We start from the raw sequence: 22,611 nt of genomic DNA, 5'->3' as shown, positions 1-22,611 counted from the left end.
TTACCATCTATCATGCTCATATAACATTCAACTTTCTATTACCCGCATGTTTTAAATTTTCATAACTTTTCATAACACAAACCACACCCCTACACTACAAATCCTATTTCCATGTTGCTAATACAACAACATTACAAATCTACTTCATCACACATCATCATATACGAACTACTTTCTTTTTCTACCATATCATTCATCATTCTCATATACTTTTCCAACGATTCCAACCAACATGTCAACCAACTATCATGCAACATGCTTTCAACAAACCATATAAAAGACAATTAACATACACGTCGCACATATACACACGGACTCCACGTTCCCATACCATGTGACTGGCTTAAGTATCATGGGGCCAAGATTTTGAAGTGAGGGCGCCTACTCACCCAAAACCTAGCATCAGCCGGGGCTCCCATTACACATACACCAGGTTCATTTTATTAGACTCCCTATGTTCATTATGTTCATTTGTTACAGGTTCCAAAATCGTCGCTCTGATACCATTTGTAACACCCCCATACTCCAAGTGCCTTACCAGGACCACTCAGGTATAAGGATACTACCATCTCGGTTGCCCGATGTCTCTTGAATATCATAAGACAATAAAGAAACATACTTTTAAAGTAATTATAGATTAAGTGATTACATGTTCAAACCAAAACGAATAAAAGGAATTACAAGGTTCTCATACGGTCTCTGACTAAACTATCAAAGCTACTAGACTTCGTCGACACAAACGGAAGACTTCTAAGCGCCACGTGATGACTCATCCCGGCTATCCCATACGCGTCATATCACACCTGCTCAATAACTGCTCACCACCCCGAATGGATCACCACAATTTTTAAAACATTTAAACGGGGTCGGTACTAATCACACAATCCAATACATATATCAACAATAAGATAAACAGACAATTTGAACTGTCACACACACACACACACACACCACCAAATCCCATCGTCTCAATCTCGATCGTCCCTTTGGACCACCACTGCGAGTGGGGGACCGCGGCCGTTCCCACCTAAGCCCCGCTCATCGTACGAGCGATAACCCTGTCCCATTAATGTGCACATCCCCTTCCGTGGCGGGTTCCACGAAGGGCGAAACTAGGGCGTGAGATCACTCCCGCAAGTGACCCCACTCAGCCGAGAACGCATCTCGAGAACCATCAACAAAGACAACCACAATCACAATCACAATCACAATCACAATCATCATATCAAACAACTAACTACAGCACATCACCAATATCCCATTATGGGACTAATACTGAGTAGGAAATCCTACCTGGAAAGCACAACAAGCAGACGGTATCTACAATTTTGTATCAAAACGGCTCCTCTACGAATTCTCCTCCTATCATACAGCACATAAAGACTACACATCACAAACTACACACCAAAACCCCCAATTCCTAAATTAGGGTTTAACCAATCTTAACAAAACATTATAAAAACTATATTAAAAGCTTACCCTCGACGCAAGGAATCCAACGACACGAAAAACGACAAGAACCGACCGTCGAACTCGGGAATTGCTAAGAATGCGATTAGGAAGATGAAGTGGTGGCTTTCTCTCTTAAGCGGGTTTTAGGTTTTGTAAAAGTGAATTAAAACAATGACGAATATGTTTAAATACCTTAATCGCATAATTAACAAAACCCGAGAAAACTCCCCGTAAAACCGGACACTCGATCGAGTACCCAAGGTACTCGATCGAGTACCCCCTTACTCGATCGAGTACCCCAGCTACTCGATCGAGTACCCAACAGGTCAGAAACTATTTTATCTCGCAACTTACCCTTACTCGACAGAGTAAGGGCTACTCGATAGAGTACCCCAAGACTTATAAATACGGAGTATTACAACCAAACCCTACCCAACTTTTTATCAATATAATACTCCACTAGGTTTGGTGCCCGGCTACGCCCGGGCTACCTTTATTTAACATTTAAATTTTATTTTATATGAAATATGATTTCTCTAAATTTCCATATTTCCAATGGAGCCAAATAAAGACTCATTATTCTTTGGTTATGAATTATAATGGAATAAATCAAAATGGCTCACTAAAGTGGCCGCGCTTCTTTCTTTTGTAAAGTGGCGGTCCTTCGATGCAGTTCTCGACGCAATTTTCATCTTGGGCCACTCGGAAACAGCGTCTTTGTGTTGCTAACACAAGGGTAAGGCTGCGTACATCCGACCCCCCCTTACCCTGCAATTTGCGGGAGCCATTGAGGCACTGGGGTAATGTTGTTGTTGTTGTATACATTTACAATTTATATATTGAAATTATGATGAGAGGTAAAATTAATCAACAAATTATGAGATACGTTCCCCTCTCCCGCTGTTAATATTATTACTTTCACTACATCCCCTGTTGATACTATTACGTTCACTACTTCTTCGGTTACTGTTGTTTGTTTTACTATTCCTGCTATTTTTAGGATTAACCCGTTAGTTTTAGTTTTGTCAAGCTCGTATATTTAAATAAATTAATATTTTCTTAAAATAGAATTGTTAGTTAATTTTTCACACTCTTTCCGTTGTTCCTACTGTTACTTTCATTATATGTGTTGTGACTACTATTACTTTCACTTCTCCCGCCGTCATTATTTTTTCTTTCACTACTCCCGCATTTATTATTGTTAATTTTACTATTCCCGCTGCTGCTAGTATGACTTTCACTACTCTCATTGCTATATATTATTGTTGTTTTTACTACTCATATGGAAGGTTACTATCATAATAGTTGATTATTATATATTTAAATAAATCTGAAATATTAGTTTAGAATATTATTTAAGAGCAAACATTATTATTTACTAATTTACTACTCATATGGAAGGTTACTATCATAATAGTTGATTATTATATATTTAAATAAATCTGAAATATTAGATTAGAATATTATTTAAGAGCAAACATTATTATTTACTAATTAAATTACAAATTTAATGAATTATGGAATGTTATATTTTTTGGAAATCTGAATTGATTTACTTACCTTTTAATAGTTTCCAAAATATAACATATACTTATATATTATATTTATGTATGTTAAATAATTAACATATTTATACTAATTAGTACCATAAGTGGGACCCGTTTATTTTAAGGAAACTCGCCATATTCTAATATTTTCTAAATTTATATTTTTAACCAAACCTATATAATATTTGCATTGAAGTCCCTTGTTCAGGTCCATCACACGGCGCTAGCGATTTAAAACTATATAGTATAATTAATGTGTATAGATTTATTTAATTGCATGAAAGTCCCTTGGTTTCTGGAATTAATATATAGTATTGATTTCTTAATCCTTGTGCCCAAACTAAAGAGGAAGAAAATAGAGGATTGGAGGGAGTATAACTTTAAAATGGATAAGTATCATTTTATTTGAACATTTAAATAATTTTTTTGTTTTTCCTCGTGAATAATGCTTTTGTCTTATTTATCATATTTGACTCGTTATAAACTTAATTAAGACGGATACATAAACCAGTCTTAAAGAATTTGTTCAGTACTTTTACATAATAATCTCAACGTGCCATTAAAAAAATGTATCCACAAGATTACGAGGGGTTTGAGGAGATTATTAATTAAAATTGCATGTCTCAACTCTAAACGTAAATTAAAGAAACAAATTATGATCAAATCTACCAGTCATTTTCCTAAATCATAAATTCATAATAGAGAAAATCTTTCTAGTTTTTACCTTTAAATAAAGCCATAAAGGGAAATAAAAAATACAACGTAGTATAACATATTCATCATCTATAAACTTAGATCAATTTATCGATTCGCAACAATGACCAAGACTAAGATTAACCCGACCGTATTACGGTTAATCCATTTATATTTATCACTAACCGTTGTTTTTTTATATGAATTTTCTCAAACAAATTGTACAAAACAAAAACAAAATTACAAGGGTTTACGTTTGAGGATGATTCATTCAAACTCCCCCGACTCACCAACTTATCGACCTCAACTTACTGATTTAGAAAGAACGAAGAACTTGTTAGCCATGTCGGAATTTAGGATGCGTTACCTTGCTAATAACGACACCAGTCAAGAAGGCGTGTCTAGGTATCGTAAGCCAGATATGGCATCTGAAATGGGAAAATTTCAGGCTCTTTACTATGTCACGTTAGGACTCGGACAATTTAACGATGTTAATAACCGAGTCCACAATATTTATCTTCTTTTTGATACTGGAAGCGATTTCACGTGGACACAATGCGAAGGATGTCGACAATGCTTTTATCAAAATTCCCCTTATTTCCCGCGGACAAGATCTCAAACCTACCAACCGTACCCGTGTGATCAATGTCCCGGTGGTCAATGCTACCAAGATCATTGCAGCATAACGAATGGATACGTAGACGGGATGACGATGAACGGGATTTTGGCGACTGAATCCTTCACCTTTTCCTCTCGCTCTTCGTTTGATGAAACCATCCCTGGACTCGTTTTCGCTTGCGCCATGGAAACAAGTGGTTTCCAGTCAGGTAATTAAGTCTTCTACATAACAAATGTCAACTAGTTTAGTTGGTAAAATCACGAAAGATAGCTCGTGGTAACTAGTATGGGTTCAAATCCCCTAAAAAAAGCATATCTTTCCTGTCCGAACTACCTAAATTTACCAATTAAATTTTAATTTATTACTTCCTCTGTTCTTAAATAATTGACGTTTTCAATTTACGAGATGAGCATTTGAATTTAATTTATACAAAAATATACTCCCTCCATCCAACTCCACTTTGCAGGTTTCTCTTTTACACACTATTCACAAGCGGACATTCAACTTCAGTTTTCTCTCGATACATAAGTTAAAATATATTCATGTGAGATCTTATTTAATTCGTCTTTAAGAGTACTTTAAAAATATCTAACTTTTATAATTTTTACAAATACGTAGCTAAAGATATTTACCGCGTAAAAGTCGCATTGGCAAACGTGATAGAGCAAACCTGTAAAGTGGAGTTGAATGGAGGGAGTATTGGTTAGAAAATTATAAAAATTACACCATAAAATTCCTTACGAATAGAGTTTTAATATGAGTATACATTTCAACATATTTAGTCATATATTTTGAGAGATATTAAAGAGAAGTGAATCTCGAAAAGTGAGAATGACAATTAAAAAAAAAAAAAAAAAAAAAGAGGGAGTATATATTTATCATTTATAAAACATTTTTATATGACAATTTCAAAATTTCTGATTATTAATATAAATTTTGATAACCAAATTATATGGCACATTCATAAACTCTTTCCTGTTTATGTATTCATTTGAAATATTTTGCAGCCAATAGTTACGACAATCCGATAACCGGAATCTTAGGAATGGGTAAAGGAGAATTCTCATTAATATCACAACTTGGACGCTATGGCGAATACAGATTCTCGTACTGTCTCCAAGACAGTAACAATCATGCAGGCGCTTATTCACAAATGATGTTAAGTTTTGGAGCCGAGATTGGAAGAACTCCGATAATGTCTGTCACTCAAATACTCTCAAATCCAAATCGTCCAAACTTTTACTACGTCGATTTAATTGACATTAGTGTGAACAATAGAAGATTGAACATACCACATCAATACTTCATGATGCAACGTGACAATACTGGAGGAACTGTTTTCGATTCAGGGTCAGGCTTAAGTTACATCGTCTCAAATGCTTTCGACATTTTGAAAAGGGGAATAGAAAGATATGTTGGAAGGAATAATCCTTACCTAAGACGGAATACAAATCCAAATGATTTCGGTTTTGAGGCGTGTTGGGAACCTCTTTATGATTGGCCGACGACTGTTAGTTTCCCAACCATTACGTTTCATTTTGGAAATAACGCAGATATGGTTGTACAACCAGAACAAGTGGTTTCGTCAATTCCTTCTCCCGGAGTCCCTAACCCGGGTTTGTATTGTTTGTTTTTAAGTCGAGCTACCACCGATATCAATATAATTGGCGCCTTCCAACAGGTAAATCAGCGAATGATAATAGACGTTCAAACAATGCAACTCTCTTTTGCTGCAGAGGATTGCTCTCAGAGTACTTGGTGATAATTTGGTTGGGATCATCGGATTTGGGAGCTCGTTTAGTAGTATGATACTTTGTACTACATACATTATTATTCATGTAATTTTTCAATAGAACCTATTTTTCCAATACGTACTACATTAGACTCCCAAGGCAGCTAACATTGTTAAACTAGCTATATCCCTATTTTTCAATAAAACCGAACTTCCCATAACGTTATTTATGTTCGTGTTTTTGGCAATGTGAAATGTAATTATAGTATGTATCACGTACACTCGAGGGTTTACTCAATGCGCAAGATAGCGGCTGTGGTTTTTCTCGTCACCAAAAAAAAAGAGTAATAATGTTGTATAAAAGGTTGTACAAAAACTAAAATAAAAACCATTGTATGATTTGCAACGACATTATTTTTGGATGTGTTATTATAAGGCCAATACAATACAAAGGAGAAGAGGAAGACAAATCATAAAGCCAACCAATTACTCCACTTCGTATATAGCAAATACTACCATACTAATCTCCTAATTTAAAATGAGAAAAATGGTATCTATGAAAATGGTTTGATCAGTATGCTTGGATATAAGTAGTTTCGACTAAAGAAACTCAAAAATTGACCAAAAAAGAATTAATTTGAAGATGACCTGAAATTGAAATTGAGGTAATCCGTGTTAGATTTAAAAATGTACTGACCAGGTATAACCTTAGAAAATGAGATGGGTAGAGACCTAGAGTACTAAAGTTGGTTAAGGCTCTGTTTGGTAAAACTAACTGAAAAGTTAGCTGATTAGGTAGCTGAAAACTGAAAAGGTAACTGAAACCTGAAAAGGTAACTGATTAGGTAGCTGAAAATTAATAACTGATAAGGTAGCTGATTATATAAAAAGTGTTTGGCAAACTAACTGAAAAGGTAACTGATTTTGATGAAATGACGTAAAAGGATATGATAATTATTTAATAGTATAAATTTAAGGGGTAAAAACGGAAAATTAAATCAAAACAGGTACTGAAATCTCAAATGCTACTCTATGTAGTATTTCATTTCAGGTAGCTTATTTGGTTAAATAAGCTACTTGTCAAACGCGTACAAAAAAATAAGGTACCTGGAATTTTGGTCAAATAATCTACTTTGACCAAATCAGGTACCTGAAATGTCTTGTCAAACGGAGTCTAACTCTACATGTCTAAACACACTTACATCATACATGTCATGTCGGACAACAATCCTTGACTATTGTTGTAAAAAAAAAAAAAAAAAAAAAAAATCTCGAATACATTTGTAGGCACTACACCAACATCATTTGGTCTTGAAGCATTAATAAATTATGGATAGCGATAGGGCGCCACCGGGTGACACCGATTTTCGGCGCCACCATAATTAAAGAAAAAGGAAAATAAAAATAAAATATTTGTTTTCGTTTTTACGCCAAAGTTTAAAGGACATTTGTGTAATTTTATATCTATTCAATTAAAATAATAGTCTACCTAAACTAACTTTTATTTATAATATTTTACACCAAATAATTTATTTAATATTCATTATTAGTAATTACTTTTCTTCATCATTGTATTGTGTATTCATCTACTTAATTTTTATTTACAAGCCAATAAAAGAAAAAATAATACAGTAAGATCTTTTTGTGAAGACATTGTTGAAATTAGTTCTGAAATTGTGATATGTAACAAAGAATTTCTCTTAATTTAATCCGTCGCGGAGTCAAATATGAACTCTAATACCTACTACCGTACTCATGTACTCGGGTAGCCTACTGGCGAGTGGCTACTAAGTACTACCTATCAAGCACAAATCTGCATCATTCACTTGTTAAATACTCCGTACTACGTACTCCATAAGCTCGCACATGGTTGAACACGTTGTAAACAAACCAAGCATTTGGTTGTTGTAACATTCTCCACAAAAAATGGCATGACTCTAGCGAAATCCTACTAATTTTTTCTTTTTTTTACTATTAACTACAGTTAGTGATTCAATTTTACATACCTAAACTACCCTTTTTTATTAATTAGTTTAAAATTCAAATTTTAGAGAAGAGAAATGAAAAAATTTACGTAATTTACTATAATAACCCCGGTGGCGCCCAATTTGAGTACCACCGGGTGGCGCCATCTCATTTTCCATAAATTATTTGGTCAATTGTTTACCTTTTTGTACAATTTTTTTGCAAAAGCATGTGCAATGAGAAAATCATATGCTGTTGTCGACGGAAGATCTCTTTACTTTCTCAACCAAGGTAACATTAAAGGAACAACGACACAAATTAAATTAGTTCACAAATAAAATGTTTGTCATCACCAAATTACTTAAACTATCGTGGAAGAATCAACAAATACTTTTACATAATAATTATGATTTATTTTATTTTATTCTAATTACATAGCATTAAAATTGTATCAACAAGATTACTAGGGGTTCTAGGTGATTATTAAATAAAAATGCATGTCTCAACTTCATAAATTAAGAAACAAGTTATGATAAATCTTTCTTGTTTTTATCTTTAAATAAAAAAATACTCCATTTATCTCAATCATATTGTATTTATTACCGATTAAAATACATTTAAAAAAATTAAAATAGTAAACAAATGAATGTGACTGAATGAGTAGAATGTAGTATAAATACACATGTGAAAAAGCTCATTCTACGTTATCCATCATCTAAACTTAGCTCAATTTATCCATTTTGGACACTCTTATTGTCTCCGCAACATCCTTCGTGAAGATATTATTGGAATACCTGTCCCCGTGTAATAGTTAATTAGTCTTTTCTTTCCGAGGCTTCACTCCTCTATCTACCAAAAACAAAAACAAAACTATGACCAAGACTAGACCTAACCCAACCGTATTACAACTAATTCATTTATGTTTACTAATTTTTTTGTGTGAATTTTCTCAAATAATAATTTGCACAAAACAAAAACCAAATTATAAGGGATTACGTTTAAAGATGATTCATTCAAACTCCCCCAAGTCACCAACATATCAACCCGAACTTACTGATTTAGAAAGAACGAAGAAATTGTTAGCCATGTCGAAATCTAGGATACGTTACCTAGCTAATAATGACACTAGCCGAGAAGGCGTGTCTAGGTATCGTAAGCCAGATATGGCACCTGAAATGAGAAAATCTAGTAGTGCTATTTACTATGTCACGTTAGGACTCGGACAATTTTCTGATATCAATAATCCGTACCAAAATATTTATCTTCTTTTTGATACTGGAAGCGATCTCACGTGGACACAATGTGAAGGATGTAGAAATTGTTTCTATCAAAATTCACCTTATTTCCCGCGAACAAGATCTCAAACCTATCAACCGTACTCATGTGGTCAATGTCCCGGTGGTCAATGCTACCAAGATCATTGCACAGTAACTAATAGCTACGTAGATGGAACGACGATGAACGGGATTTTGGCGACCGAAACCTTTACCTTTTCCTCTCCGTTTTTGTTTGATGATATCATCCATGATCTCATTTTCGTTTGTACCATTGAAACAAGTAACTTCCATGCAGGTATGTCTACCCCAACCTCGTTAATCTCTTCTTCACATGTCTTGTACATAAAATTATCAAGGTAAAATAGTAAATTCACAATTTACTAAACTAAATTTAATGAATGAAAATGAGAATGATAAAAAAAATAATTAAATTATTTTACAGAGTATTACTCCGTATTTTTTATAAGATTCGGATCACCTTTTAAAACACTAAATTTTAGAATTTTAAAGTTTCTTCATTCAATTATTTACATTTTTATTTGTTTTAACAAATTACGATAGTAAGTTTTGAACGTGGATTTGAGATTTTTTTTCACATAGCTATTATGTTACTAATCTCACATAAGCTAAATTACTGCCACGTCACAATTAATTATCGCCATGTCACATTTATTTTGCCACGTCACATTAATTAGGTGTTTTAGTTACTCTTTTAATTAAATTGTATAGATTTTGTGTTACTATATTGCTCTTTATATTGTACTTCATCCATCTCGATAAATTTGCTTTAATTTATTTTTCCTCACAAAATAAAGTAAATGTAAACTATCACTCGGATAGAGGGAGTACCTGTATACGATGTTGACTTATTTGAGTTTGTTACAATGTTACATACAGCCAATGTTTACGACAATCCCATAACCGGAGTCTTAGGAATGGGCAAAGGAGATTTCTCATTAATTTCACAGCTTGGACGCTATGGCGAATACCGATTCTCGTACTGTCTCCAAGATAGTAACGATCATGTTGGTGCGTATTCGCAAATGATGCTAAGTTTCGGAACTGAAATAGGAAAAACTTCGATAATGTCCGTCACTCAAATACTCACAAATCCGAAAAAACCAATTTTTTACTACGTCGATTTAATTGACATTAGTGTGCACAAAAGACGATTGAACATACCACATCAATACTTTACGATACAAGGTGACATTAATAATTCAGGGGGAACTATTTTCGATTCAGGGTCGGCCATAAGTTACCTCGTCTCCAATGCTTTCGACATTTTTAAAACGGCGATAGAAAGATATGTTGGAACGCATAATACTTACCTAAGACGGATCACAAATCCTAATGATTACGGTTTTGAGGCGTGTTGGGAACCAATTTTTGATTCGGCGACTGTTACATTCCCAACCATTACGTTCCATTTTGGAAACGATGCAAATATGGTTGTACAGCCAAATCAAGTGATTTCGTCAATTCCGACTCCAGGAGTCCCTAATCCGGGTTTGTATTGTTTGTTTTTAAGTCGATCGACCAATGATGTAAATGTAATTGGTGCCTTCCAACAGGTTAATCAGCGGGTGATAACCGATGTTCAAACAATGCAACTCTCCTTTGCTGCAGAGGATTGCTCTCAGAGTACTTGGTGATAATTTGGTTGGGACTTGGGAGAGGAGTTTTATGTAGAAGGAGAATTGTTGCTTGATAGTAGTATGAATGTATGACTCTAAATTCCCTTTCAATCATTTGTTTAATTTTTATTAAATAAATGACTGAAATGGACTGGTAGCATTGTTAAAGCTTTTTATATTGGAAAATACAAAACAAGTACATTGGCTATCCCCTAGTACAAGTGTTGTCACATTTTTATTTACTCTGAAAATCATTTTCTTAAATAAGGAAGCTAATAAGGAAACTAACAATAATAATCTATTTCATTAATCGCAAATAAATTTTAATGCTAGATAAAGATAGCCCGGACAGGATCGAATACCAATACTAGTCTCTCTAAAGACGGATATGTCAGTCTTAAAATTAAATAAAAGGGTCAAATATGTTAAGTATGACAAAAGTAAAATGCCTAAAGAATAACAAAATATTTATCTTATCTTTACAAGTGAGATATTACTACTCCATTTTAAGTCTAAGAGGAGTATTTCGGACTTTCCGTCTAGCTCAAAATATGGTAAAAGTAATTTATGCATAAACACCCACGGCCACGGCTACATGACAGATATGGAGTAGTCAGTAGTGAAGTCATTTGTCATACTTAAACCCATGTAGGATTACACAATGACATTGGCGTGTTTTGACAACAATCAACGTCTTTATACGAAGTAATTGGGTGTTAAGTGTGTTGTATTTTTGTATAACAAAGATTACAAACAAGTAATTTATACAAACAAAGGCACTAAAACAGAAATGAAAACAATATAAGACGGTTTATTATACCCAATCGAATCGTGTTGAACACACTTTCCTTAGAGTATTTCGACCCTATAGCCTTTGGGTATCACGAAATTTCTGTAGGATAAGACAATTCCTTTGTCTAAGGCAAGAACAAAGAACAAATAAACAATAAGAGGGTTTGGTTTTTACTTTGTTATGTCAAAAATGCAGTGCAAAATGTCTAACATTTTATTTCACTCGTTTCATGTATATATATATACATAATAGATACAAATAGTGCACTGTTATTTAGAGGATAAGAATGTTGGATAACCAACCAATCATTATGCAATGACAACTTAACCGCCAAATCAAAGTATTAATCACGCGCAAAAAACGGAAAGAGAATACAACCCCTGTCCAATTCTTATACCATACACCCAGCTGGGTGTATGGTACTTCCTACTCTCACTATTAAAAATAAAATAAATAAGATAAAAATTCACTCACATGATTAAGCAGTTAACAACTCTTATCATAAACTCTTTTTCCTCCCCTTTTATACCTAGATCTTTCATACTTACAAAAAGAATAATGCATAAAATTTTATTTTATATTTCATTCAAACCTATTAGTTTTGTATTCTTAGATTTGTATTTTGATTGATAATCTTCTAACTCATCAGGTAAGTGTATTAATTGAATGAATTTTTATATTTTGTCTCATTATTTATGGTTAGTTTTGTGATTTTAGGAGTGTGATTCATCATATAGCAGTATCATATTCACTTTTATTTTAGTGAATATGATAATTTAGTTTGATGGTGGTCATATTCATCATATGACACTATTATAGTGAATATGATTGTGTAATTTGATGAATATGTATTATGGAATGTCATATTCAAAATGTGACACTATTATATTCACTTTGAGTTCAGTGAATATGATAGTGTAATTTGATGAATATGTATTATGTAATCTCATATTCACAATAAGACACTATCATATTCACTTTGAACTCAGTGAATACGATAGTATAATTTGATGAATATGAGAGATTAATGTCATATTCACTCAATGACCCTATTATATTCATTTTGATTTCGGTGAATATGGTGGTTTAATTTAATGATTATGAACTATTAACTTCGCAAATTTAAATACGACTAGATGAAACTATAAATTTGATGAATTTGATATGATTTTAAAATTGATAAGTTGAGTAATTTGCAAAAGAAAAAGAAACGTAGAATAAGTAGGGGGTAGTTATTCATGTACTGGGTAGTTAACTATTTTTTTTTTTTTTATCTTTTTCATAACTCCTATGGGAGTATCATGCTCCCTACTCCTGGGAGTATGATATAATTCGGGGCTATGTAACCCCGATCGGGGACGTAACAATTCCGTAATTGTCAATTTTTGCTTTTTAAAATCCGCTAAGTATGTGACATACTTTGACCTGAGTATAAAACCCCGATAGGGGATATAATATACTACAACACTTTTGAATAGTGTCTCTTATCCACTTTAACCATGACTCGATAAATCCGATTATATATGAGCGTACCCTCCGTACTCTCCTACTCATATTATATCGATTCCGAGCTCAAACCAATTTTGACACGAAAACCCGAATGCACTTAAATGTACTTGTGATCAAAATCACCAACAAAGTGATGACTGATGACTGATGACAAGAGTTTTGCCCTAATCAAAAGTCGATTATGGCCCTGTTTGGTAAACAGCGGATTAATTTCAGCATAAGTAGATTGCAAAAGCAGATTATAAATAGCATATTTTATCAGAAGGTTTGACTAGCATATTATAATTAGCAGAATTAATTTCAGTGTTTGGTAATTGGCAGATTACGATTAGTAGATTGTTAGTTTTCTTTGTAAAATAGAGAAAAATTTCCTATTTTACAATATGCTAACCAATATCTTTGGGGTAAAGATATTGTAAAAAACAAAGATATTGACCCCAAATATCTTTGTTTCAATATCTTGTTTACCAAACACTAAAATTAGCATATTGATTGGTCAAACATGCTAAACCCCTTGAATATGCTAAAAATTGGTCAATATGCCGTTTACCAAACAACGCCATATCTTAATCTATTATGAGAAGAAAAGGTAGATAATTATTCTCAGTTTCTCACAAACAATATATAGTCTTCCTACCTCGAGCACACCCTCTCAAAGTCTATTTATTTTGTCTCTTCCTTTTTGTGCTTATTTATCATCTTATCAAAGTTTCATACCTAAGGTAAATAAATGCACATTTCTTCTCTTTTTTTTCCTTTTACGGATTGCATTAACTTGTTCATGTTGTTCTTGTTTTCTTCAAGTATTAGGATTTGTTCCTGTCATTTGTCAAGCCCTCCCCACCCGGCTTGTGGGCTGATTTCTTATCACCCCATGAGCCCTGCCCAACCCATCACCTTGGCCAAGCTGGACTCCACTTTCAAAAGCCCAAGACCGCAAATAACACACAAAAAAATAAAAAGTAATATTCTACCCGATCAAGACCCTTAATTTTTCGACTTTCTACATAGACTGACTTCTACACTTTTTAAAACATACGTAGACCCTAATTATTGTCATTATCACTAAGTGTACCCCTTAAACTTTATTGTCCATCAATTAAACTCAGTTTTAGGCGTTAGGTAATGACTTGGACGCGTAACCAAACTTGTCTTTATTTTACCAGGTCTGTTCTAGCTAGACCTGGTAAGATGGATTAATCAAGTCGAATCATTTTGGTTCGGATCATTTTGAATTTGACACATATTTCGGGTCGAATTGGATTAGAACCCGATGTCTAGCTCTAATGCCATGGGTGTATATTCCAAAAAATTTAAAATTGCTATTAGTAGCCCCACATTAATAAAACACACGCACTAAACTATTTAATAAGTACTACTCCGTATTAAATTGGGTAAACACTTGAACAGTGAACACAGTGTTAGTGTGTTACCCTGCTACCCCTTTTCCTACCTGGAACACACGCACACACGCACACACTCGCAGTCTTTTTCTTTGTCTCTCCTTTTTTTTGTGCTTGTTTAGCATCTTATTATCAATCTTTCATACATCAGGTAAATCACAAATTAATGTACATTTCTTCACTTTATTTTTCTGGGTTTAACATTTACAGTTACAGTACTTGTTATTTTGTGATTCTTGTTTGAGATTATTAAAGTTGTCAGCTTTTTTGATTTTACTGCTGTTTCAATCAGTTAAACATTGAATTAATAGAATTCAGGTAATTTTAGTATTACCCAATTTAGTTTTAATCCTTAATATGTTGTTAAGAATTTAATTTGTTGTTTCTGTGAATTGGGCATGCTGTAATTTTAGTATTTTACCTAGATATTGTAGTAATACAGTAAATTTTTAAGAATGAAAGTAGTTGTTTTTGATAAATTAAACAGGACAGATTTTGCATTTTTATCTGTTTCTGTAATTGAAGAATCTGAATGGCTGGTACAAATTTATATTGATTACTGTGAATTGGGTATATGCTGTAATTTTACCGGATATTATAGTAATACAGTAAATTTTTAAGAATGATAGTAGTTGTTTTTGATGAATTAAAGAGGTCAGATTTTGCATCTGTAGTTGGAGAATCTGAATGACTGGTACAAGTTTCGGTTGATTGACCATCGAATTCAAATGGAGACGATATATTTGTTTTGCAGTTAGTCTCTTCTTAAGACAGAGGTATCCGTTTTATAGCTAAAACGGAAACTTTTGTTATTTCCTAGATACTATTCTTTTGTCTCATCTATGCAAGTGGGTAATACTTGACCCGTTTTAACTATACAATGGATATTTCCGTAGTAAACAAGAATTTGTGATTTGAGATTAAGGTAGGAGGAAGGTTATAGGAATTTGGCATGCTGTGATGCTGTATTGTTGAGGAATTGTAATGTCTAGTGATTTTTGTGTGAAAAGATATAAACTTTTGTTTTTTAAAATCGATTTTTATGCAGTGAAAATGCAAGCCTCACTTGTTATTCCGAATGTGAGCTTGAGCATTGCCTCTCCTTGTGGTTCAAGACGCGTTCGAAACCCTCAAAGCTACTGTCCTTTAAGATGTGTAGCCTCTGTGTCGGCCCCAACAACTTCACCATCATTAGAAACTGAACAGAAGCTGAACAAGTACAGCTCACAAATAACCCAGCCCAAGGCGCAAGGGGCGGCGCAAGCAGTGTTGTATGGGGTTGGGCTCTCGGAGGAGGATATGAGCAAGCCTCAAGTTGGTATTTCTTCTGTTTGGTACGAGGGTAACACTTGTAATATGCATTTGTTACAGTTGGCAGAGGCTGTAAAGGAAGGAGTTTATGAGGCCGGGATGATTGGGTTTAGGTTCAACACTATTGGTGTTAGTGATGCTATATCTATGGGTACTAGAGGCATGTGCTATAGCTTACAGTCGCGGGATCTCATTGCCGATAGTATAGAGACTGTCATGGCTGCTCAGTGGTATGATGGGAACATCTCTATCCCTGGGTGTGACAAAAATGTAAGTACGACTCCTTAAATTTTGGTCATTGCCGTGCTGCTAGCATTATATTGCAACAGATAGTCTTTAATTCTGTATTGTTTGCTCAAGTCACTAGAAGCTTTAGAAACAACCGCTGAATTACTACCATGCTTGGACTATCTATTAATTTTGGTCATTGTCATGAGGTCATTTTCAGACTAAGGCTTTGATGTCGTTGTTGCTGTTGGTCTCATTTTGCTTGGTTTGGTTTCCTAGTGCCTTAGGGAGGCTACGACCGTCTTTTTCACTAGAAATTTTACCGTTTTGACTTTTCGAACTTGGTTATAAATTTGTAATACAATGAGACCCAACACTAACTTGCTGTTTTCGTTGGTTGGAATTCTGTAGATGCCGGGTACTATCATTGCAATGGGGCGCCTTAACAGACCAAGCATCATGATCTACGGTGGTACTATTAAGGTGCGATTTGTAGCTTATAAAATTTTAATCTTCATCAATAATCCCTGCTTGCCCTAATGGATGATTGTTTGCTTGTTATTTGCAGCCTGGACATTTCCAAGGTCAGACCTTCGATATTGTTAGTGCATTCCAGGTATGTTATTCAAAACTTTTCTTGTTATTCAGTAAATATTGTTAATCCATTGCACTTAGAAAGATTCTCTCTTAATTTTTCTCGATGAGAATTCCATCTATAGTTAGCATAACAGACTAATACTGATTTTTGTGCCTTGGACTCTCTCTGAGTTATATGTGCTATCGTCTATATCTATGAGGTGAAACAAGTGCTTGTAGAGAGATGCATTGTTGGTACAGAAGTAGTTGGGGAAGGAAATAGAGGGAAGGGACTCTCCAAATTTTCCTTTTGTTGAGGGATTTAATGTGTCTTATTGGGGGGAAAATGGTTCCCTTCACTTCCCTCCAAATTAATTTGCTATCAAAACAAAGGAAATCGCTCCCCTCCCTTACCTTCAAAATCCCTCCATCCAAACAAAGGTTCTGGTATATTTTTTAACAGATTTTTTATAATCATTATTGCTTGTTTCTATCAGGCATTATATCCTGTATGAGTTGCTCAGACACTACTTGTATATTAGTTTGTTATACATTAGATAAAGGGTTATAGTAGAATAGTAGAAGTGGCATGGCGGTATCTGTTTTGATCCATCTAAAGTTTTCTCCTCCGATCCTTACATGCATTATTCAAATTTTTGTTTCTGTCTTTGTCGCAGGTTTATGGAGAATATGTTAGTGGGGCCATAAATGACAACCAGAGAATGGATGTCATTCGCAATTCGTGTCCTGGAGCTGGAGCTTGTGGTGGTATGTATACGGCTAATACTATGGCGTCGGCCATCGAAGCCATGGGAATGTCTCTTCCTTACAGGTATATATGCCGATCAGAGTTTCAAAAACGTTAATGATTTTGTGTTTCTCAAGAGCACTCATTATAGTTTTCTCTCAATAGCTCATCAACACCAGCCGAAGACCCATTGAAGCTGGATGAATGCCGTCTTGCCGGAAAATACATCCTTGATTTACTTAAAATGGACCTTAAACCTCGTGATATAATAACGGAGAAATCTTTGCGTAATGCAATGGTCACAGTTATGGCCCTTGGTGGATCTACGAATGCTGTTCTGCATCTAATTGCCATTGCAAGGTAATAGATACTAAAATCGCTTTAATAACTCTTCAACGTAAAATTGAAATATCTCAACACTGTTGCCTGTTTCTTTGCAGGTCTGTTGGTGTTAATTTGACTCTGGATGACTTTCAGAAAGTCAGTGATCAGGTTCCTTTCCTTGCCGATCTTAAACCCAGTGGCAAATATGTCATGGAAGATCTACATAAGGTACTTGTGAAACGCTGTCTTTTGAAATCATTCTAAAAAAGTTTCCGTCTCGTCGTGATATTTAGCTTACATAACTATTTGAAATGTATGGGCCTATGTAGGTTGGTGGTACACCTGCTGTCATTCGTTACCTTCTTGAACTTGGACTTTTAGATGGTGATTGCCTCACAGGTATTCCTTCCAGGGACAATTTCGTTTAAATGTTTGCAAGACATTCCTTTTTAAAAAATCCCTTTTTGTTGTGTATTTTCGCTCACTCTTGTTATTTTCTTCTGTTTACTAGTAACTGGGCAAACACTTGCTGAAAACGCCAAACTCTTCCCCTCGTTGTCTGAAGGCCAGGTATGGTTCATGTTTTCCTCGCTGCTTCTTGTTTAATTGCATTTAAGTCGATTTTCTAATTTATTCGTTCTTTTTTATGAATCTGTGTGGTGTGTTACAGCAAATAATAAGGCCATTGTCAAACCCTATCAAAGAAACGGGGCATATCCAAATATTGTATGGGAATCTGGCTCCTGATGGCTCTGTAGCAAAAATCACCGGAAAAGAAGGATTGTATTTCTCTGGTATGATTGCTTATCCCTTTCAAATAACTTGTGACTAGGTTTGTTATGACTTACGATTACTAAAAGCGGCCGCTTTTGTTAACCTTCAGGTCCAGCCCTTGTTTTTGAAGGAGAAGAAGCTATGATTGCTGCCATCTCTGAAGACCCTCAACGTTTTAAGGTAACTGTATTTTTAGTATATTAATGTTCTTTTTCATTTATAAGCCGAGGAAATTCATGTACTAACTCATTTCTATATTTAAAATACATGTCTACAGGGTAAAGTTGTGGTTATTAGAGGAGAAGGACCCAAAGGTGGACCAGGAATGCCTGAAATGTTGACACCTACGAGCGCGATAATGGGAGCTGGCCTTGGGAAGGTATTTTGACATTTCGACAATGTCTGCACAAACTAATGAAAATTTCCCTTCAATAGATTATCAGTCACTGTTGAATCTTACCTCCCAAATTAAACGAGAATCTTCTATATCGGTAATTTTAACTTCCCAAAGAGAAGAAAAATCAATTTTTTTCGAACTGTGTACTCCAAATCTCAAATTTTGAGACACATTTAATTTTTAGACTATAGATTATTTGTTATCTTAAATAAGCCATATCGATTTCTTCATCTCCCATACATTTTCTGAACACGTGTTTTGCATGACCTCATTCTAGTTTGTGACCAACAAGACTATGTTTCAAAGAAGTTTAATGGAGGGTTAAGCTGTAAGGTTTACTCATTTACTGCAATTAGGACTGAATAAAGTAATAGGAATATTTATAATAGTTGGGCCTCAACCATAACCTTAAGGTTTGGTTGAGTTGGTTCATCTATCATGGTATCAGAGCCAGTGTGACCGAAGGTCACGGGTTCAAATCCTGGCAACCTCAAAACTCCTCAAAAAAACTCGAAGTGGAAACCCAGCACACGGTACGGGGGAGCCGGTGCACAACTAACCACGGTTTTGGTTGAGTTGGTTCATATATCATAAAGATTGCATTTCAACCCCAAAAAGACACCAAACTCGTGTTTGCAAATCTGTTTCCCTGATGCCATAAGTAATGTCATGTATGGCTGCAGGAATGTGCTCTTTTGACAGACGGAAGGTTTTCAGGAGGTTCACATGGATTCGTCATTGGTCATATTTGTCCTGAAGCTCAGGTTAATTTTGTTTTTATGTTCTACGGAGTAATAATCTCCGTCATTTACTTCTCTCCATAGTTTCTTTAGTCACTGGAGGTGAAGTGTGGGTCAGAAAGAAACCACCGCTGTATCTGTATGTGGCTGAAATTTGTGCGGACTTAAATGTTATAGGAGGGTGGACCAATTGGTCTCGTCCAGAACGGAGACATCATCACAATCGATGTGGGGAAGAAAAGAATGGACGTCCAGCTGACAGATGCTGAATTTGAGGAAAGAAGGAAAAAATGGACAACACCCGCATATAAGGCTAACAGAGGGGCTCTCTACAAGGTACTCTCCTAGCTTATAGATTTTCACACACTACACAAGTGTTATTCACAAGTATGCTGGTAAAATCTGCATGATACTTGACCCAGATAACCGTATTAGAACTTTTTTTTTGTTTCTACCATTACTTATGATAGGAATCGGTGCTATAAGTTAAAAAGAAAAAATAAATGCAAATCTTTACGCAAGTTTCATTTTGGGTCATCGGTAAACAACCTCTATGTGTTCAACAAAGGGATATGCTGCATACATCGATCCTTCCTTACCCTACCATTTGTCGGTGTTTTGAGGCGCTAGGCTAATGTTAATTGTAAGTATTGGTATTTGGATAATCGGATGGTTTTACAATATCGTAGGGCAAAAACGTGTTACAATAGGGAGTTAGAGACTGAGAAATTTAGCCTCTCATTCATTAACCTTGAGTCCAGACACGCGACTAATTTTATGTTTTGGCCTTGATTATTTTTCGTCTTCAGTATATCAAGAACGTGCAGTCGGCTTCAAAAGGTTGCGTTACCGATGAATAGCCAGCCAGATAACAACCTCGTCCTGTCAATAGCGGAAACAGGCATACATCTCACATTTGATTCTTTCCCTCTCTGGGCTTATATTTATAGCTCTTTCGAGTTAGGATAGAAGGTTACGATGAGTTTGGCTTACGGCGGATTTTGTATTGACTTCCTTCAATGTTGTTTTGGCTCTTGTATTTTTAGGCTGTTGTATCGGTTGTGAGTGACTTTAATTAACTTACGACATCGGACATTGGTTTATTTTGCTCTAATAAAAGTTGGTGAGCAAAGCAAAATTAACCAATCACATATGTATTGTTTGTTGTACCACTCTTCTTGCTTGAAATGAATAAATGCTTCATTGTTTCAAATTTCATGTTTGGTTGTTTTTATACTTTAGTTGGGTTTACAAGTTCTTTGCAAAGGTGCAATTACTATGTACATCTAACCCCGCTTACGTTTATCTTGCAATTTACAGAAGTCATTGAAACATTGGGTAATGCAATTAGAATGTACATCTAATTAACCCCCCTACCTTACCATTTATGGAAATTATCTAATTAACCCCCCTACCTTACCATTTATGGAAATTATTCCAACATCGGGGCAATGCAATTGGAAAGGGATTCTCTCCATTTTCTCTCACAATCTCTTTAAATAATAATTTCCTCTTCTACCCTCATTTTTCTTTATTTTTTATGCGTAAATTTAGAACCGTTAGATACTGTTAAAATGCAATCTAGAGCATTAATATGAACTTGTCTCTTCATTTCTTTTTAGAAATTGTTGAAACGCCGGATAATGTTTTTGTTAATGTTGTTATTTGTAATTTACAAGAACTAGTTTTAAACCCGTGTAAAATTGCACGGGTATGTATTTGGGCCGGTATTAATGATTTTGGATGATTTTTTTTTTTTTTTTGCATTTCTATTGTAATTATCTAGTTGGTCTAAAACAGCGACCTACATAATTAATGTTTACACTTGTTTCAAATACGTGTTCAAATGCAATGGTTTAAGAGGAAATAACGTAATAAATTATTGTAAATAAAATTTGCATACATTAAAAACTTTACACCCCAAATAAAGAAATATAATTTAATAATCTACTTTAACACAGTTTAGTGTAACATCAGAATGTCAAAGCTTATTTGATTTATTGGCGAAATTAGTGTGTGCTAGTAAGCCCATATACAATGAAGTACATGGATCGATAAATAATATTTCGTATTTTGTTTTGATAATTAAATATTTCTTATTTTTAACTAACAAATTCAAAGATGCCGTATTTATCATAAAATTTTGAATTGTTAAAATAAAATTAATAATCCGTATACAAATAAAATCAAAGTGTAAAGCTTGGGCTATTATCGCTTTGGACTCGTTGTCAGTAAATTTATTGCATATGTATAAATATAGTTTTATCAAATTATTCAGAATGTATAAAATTATTTCATAATATTATTTTCATTTATTCCGATTTGTAATTCATACCGCTTATATGCCATTAATTTCATTTATTCGGAATGTATAAAAGTATTTATTCTACGACGGAATTTGTAGGATATTTGTATTGGCGGAATTCTGAAGAAATATTCTCCTTTGCACACTAACGGGTTCCACCATAACATGAATTTTAAAAAAAAAAGACCGAATTAATGAGGTGGCACGTCCTGGATTGAGTATTGTCTTCTAAATTAATAAAGATAAGATTGTTGAAACACCGATATAATGTTTTTGCTAATGTTGTTATTGTGTTGTTATCCATGTATAAGGCTATGTTTGACAAGACATTTCAGGTACCTAATTTGACCAAGCAACCTGATTTGACTAATAATTCAGGTAGTTGTTTTACCTAGTGATGTTTGGTAAAGTCATTTCAGGTACCTGAAATGACTTTTCAGGTACCTGAAATAAAAAGCTACTCCAGGTAGCTTTTTAAAGTTTCAGGTAGCTGAAATGTTCTACTTTACATATTTACCCTTTATTTAAATTAATTTATTATAATATTAATGTCCTTTTATGTCATTTTACAAAAAATCAGT

General features: G+C 34.4%; 3 protein-coding genes across 3 annotated transcripts; all 3 read left to right on the top strand.

Moving 5' to 3' along the window:
- The first annotated feature begins 4,035 nt into the window (after positions 1-4,035).
- LOC141655005 (aspartic proteinase nepenthesin-2-like) lies at positions 4,036-6,073 on the top strand. Its single transcript, XM_074462109.1, has 2 exons — positions 4,036-4,519; positions 5,319-6,073. Exons 1-2 carry the CDS (start codon positions 4,036-4,038, stop codon positions 6,071-6,073), a joined length of 1,239 nt encoding a protein of 412 aa, XP_074318210.1.
- Positions 6,074-9,093: 3,020 nt separating this feature from the next.
- Positions 9,094-10,940, top strand: LOC141655004 (aspartic proteinase nepenthesin-1-like). Its single transcript, XM_074462108.1, has 2 exons — positions 9,094-9,580; positions 10,183-10,940. The coding sequence occupies exons 1-2, from the start codon at positions 9,094-9,096 to the stop codon at positions 10,938-10,940; spliced, it is 1,245 nt and encodes a 414-aa protein (XP_074318209.1).
- A 3,676-nt stretch (positions 10,941-14,616) lies between these two features.
- Positions 14,617-20,943, top strand: LOC141657015 (dihydroxy-acid dehydratase, chloroplastic-like). Its single transcript, XM_074464124.1, has 15 exons — positions 14,617-14,778; positions 15,676-16,208; positions 16,578-16,649; positions 16,735-16,782; positions 17,420-17,574; positions 17,656-17,850; positions 17,931-18,042; positions 18,144-18,213; positions 18,326-18,384; positions 18,485-18,608; positions 18,698-18,768; positions 18,866-18,967; positions 19,669-19,749; positions 19,903-20,061; positions 20,535-20,943. Exons 2-15 carry the CDS (start codon positions 15,681-15,683, stop codon positions 20,583-20,585), a joined length of 1,827 nt encoding a protein of 608 aa, XP_074320225.1. The 5' UTR covers positions 14,617-14,778; positions 15,676-15,680; the 3' UTR covers positions 20,586-20,943.
- The last annotated feature ends 1,668 nt before the right edge of the window (positions 20,944-22,611 follow it).

The sequence above is a fragment of the Silene latifolia genome, chromosome 5 (assembly GCF_048544455.1).
Source record: "Silene latifolia isolate original U9 population chromosome 5, ASM4854445v1, whole genome shotgun sequence".
Taxonomy (NCBI): Eukaryota; Viridiplantae; Streptophyta; class Magnoliopsida; order Caryophyllales; family Caryophyllaceae; genus Silene; species Silene latifolia.
Note: the sequence above shows the minus strand (reverse complement) of the source record. Positions and strands in the feature narration are given on the sequence as shown.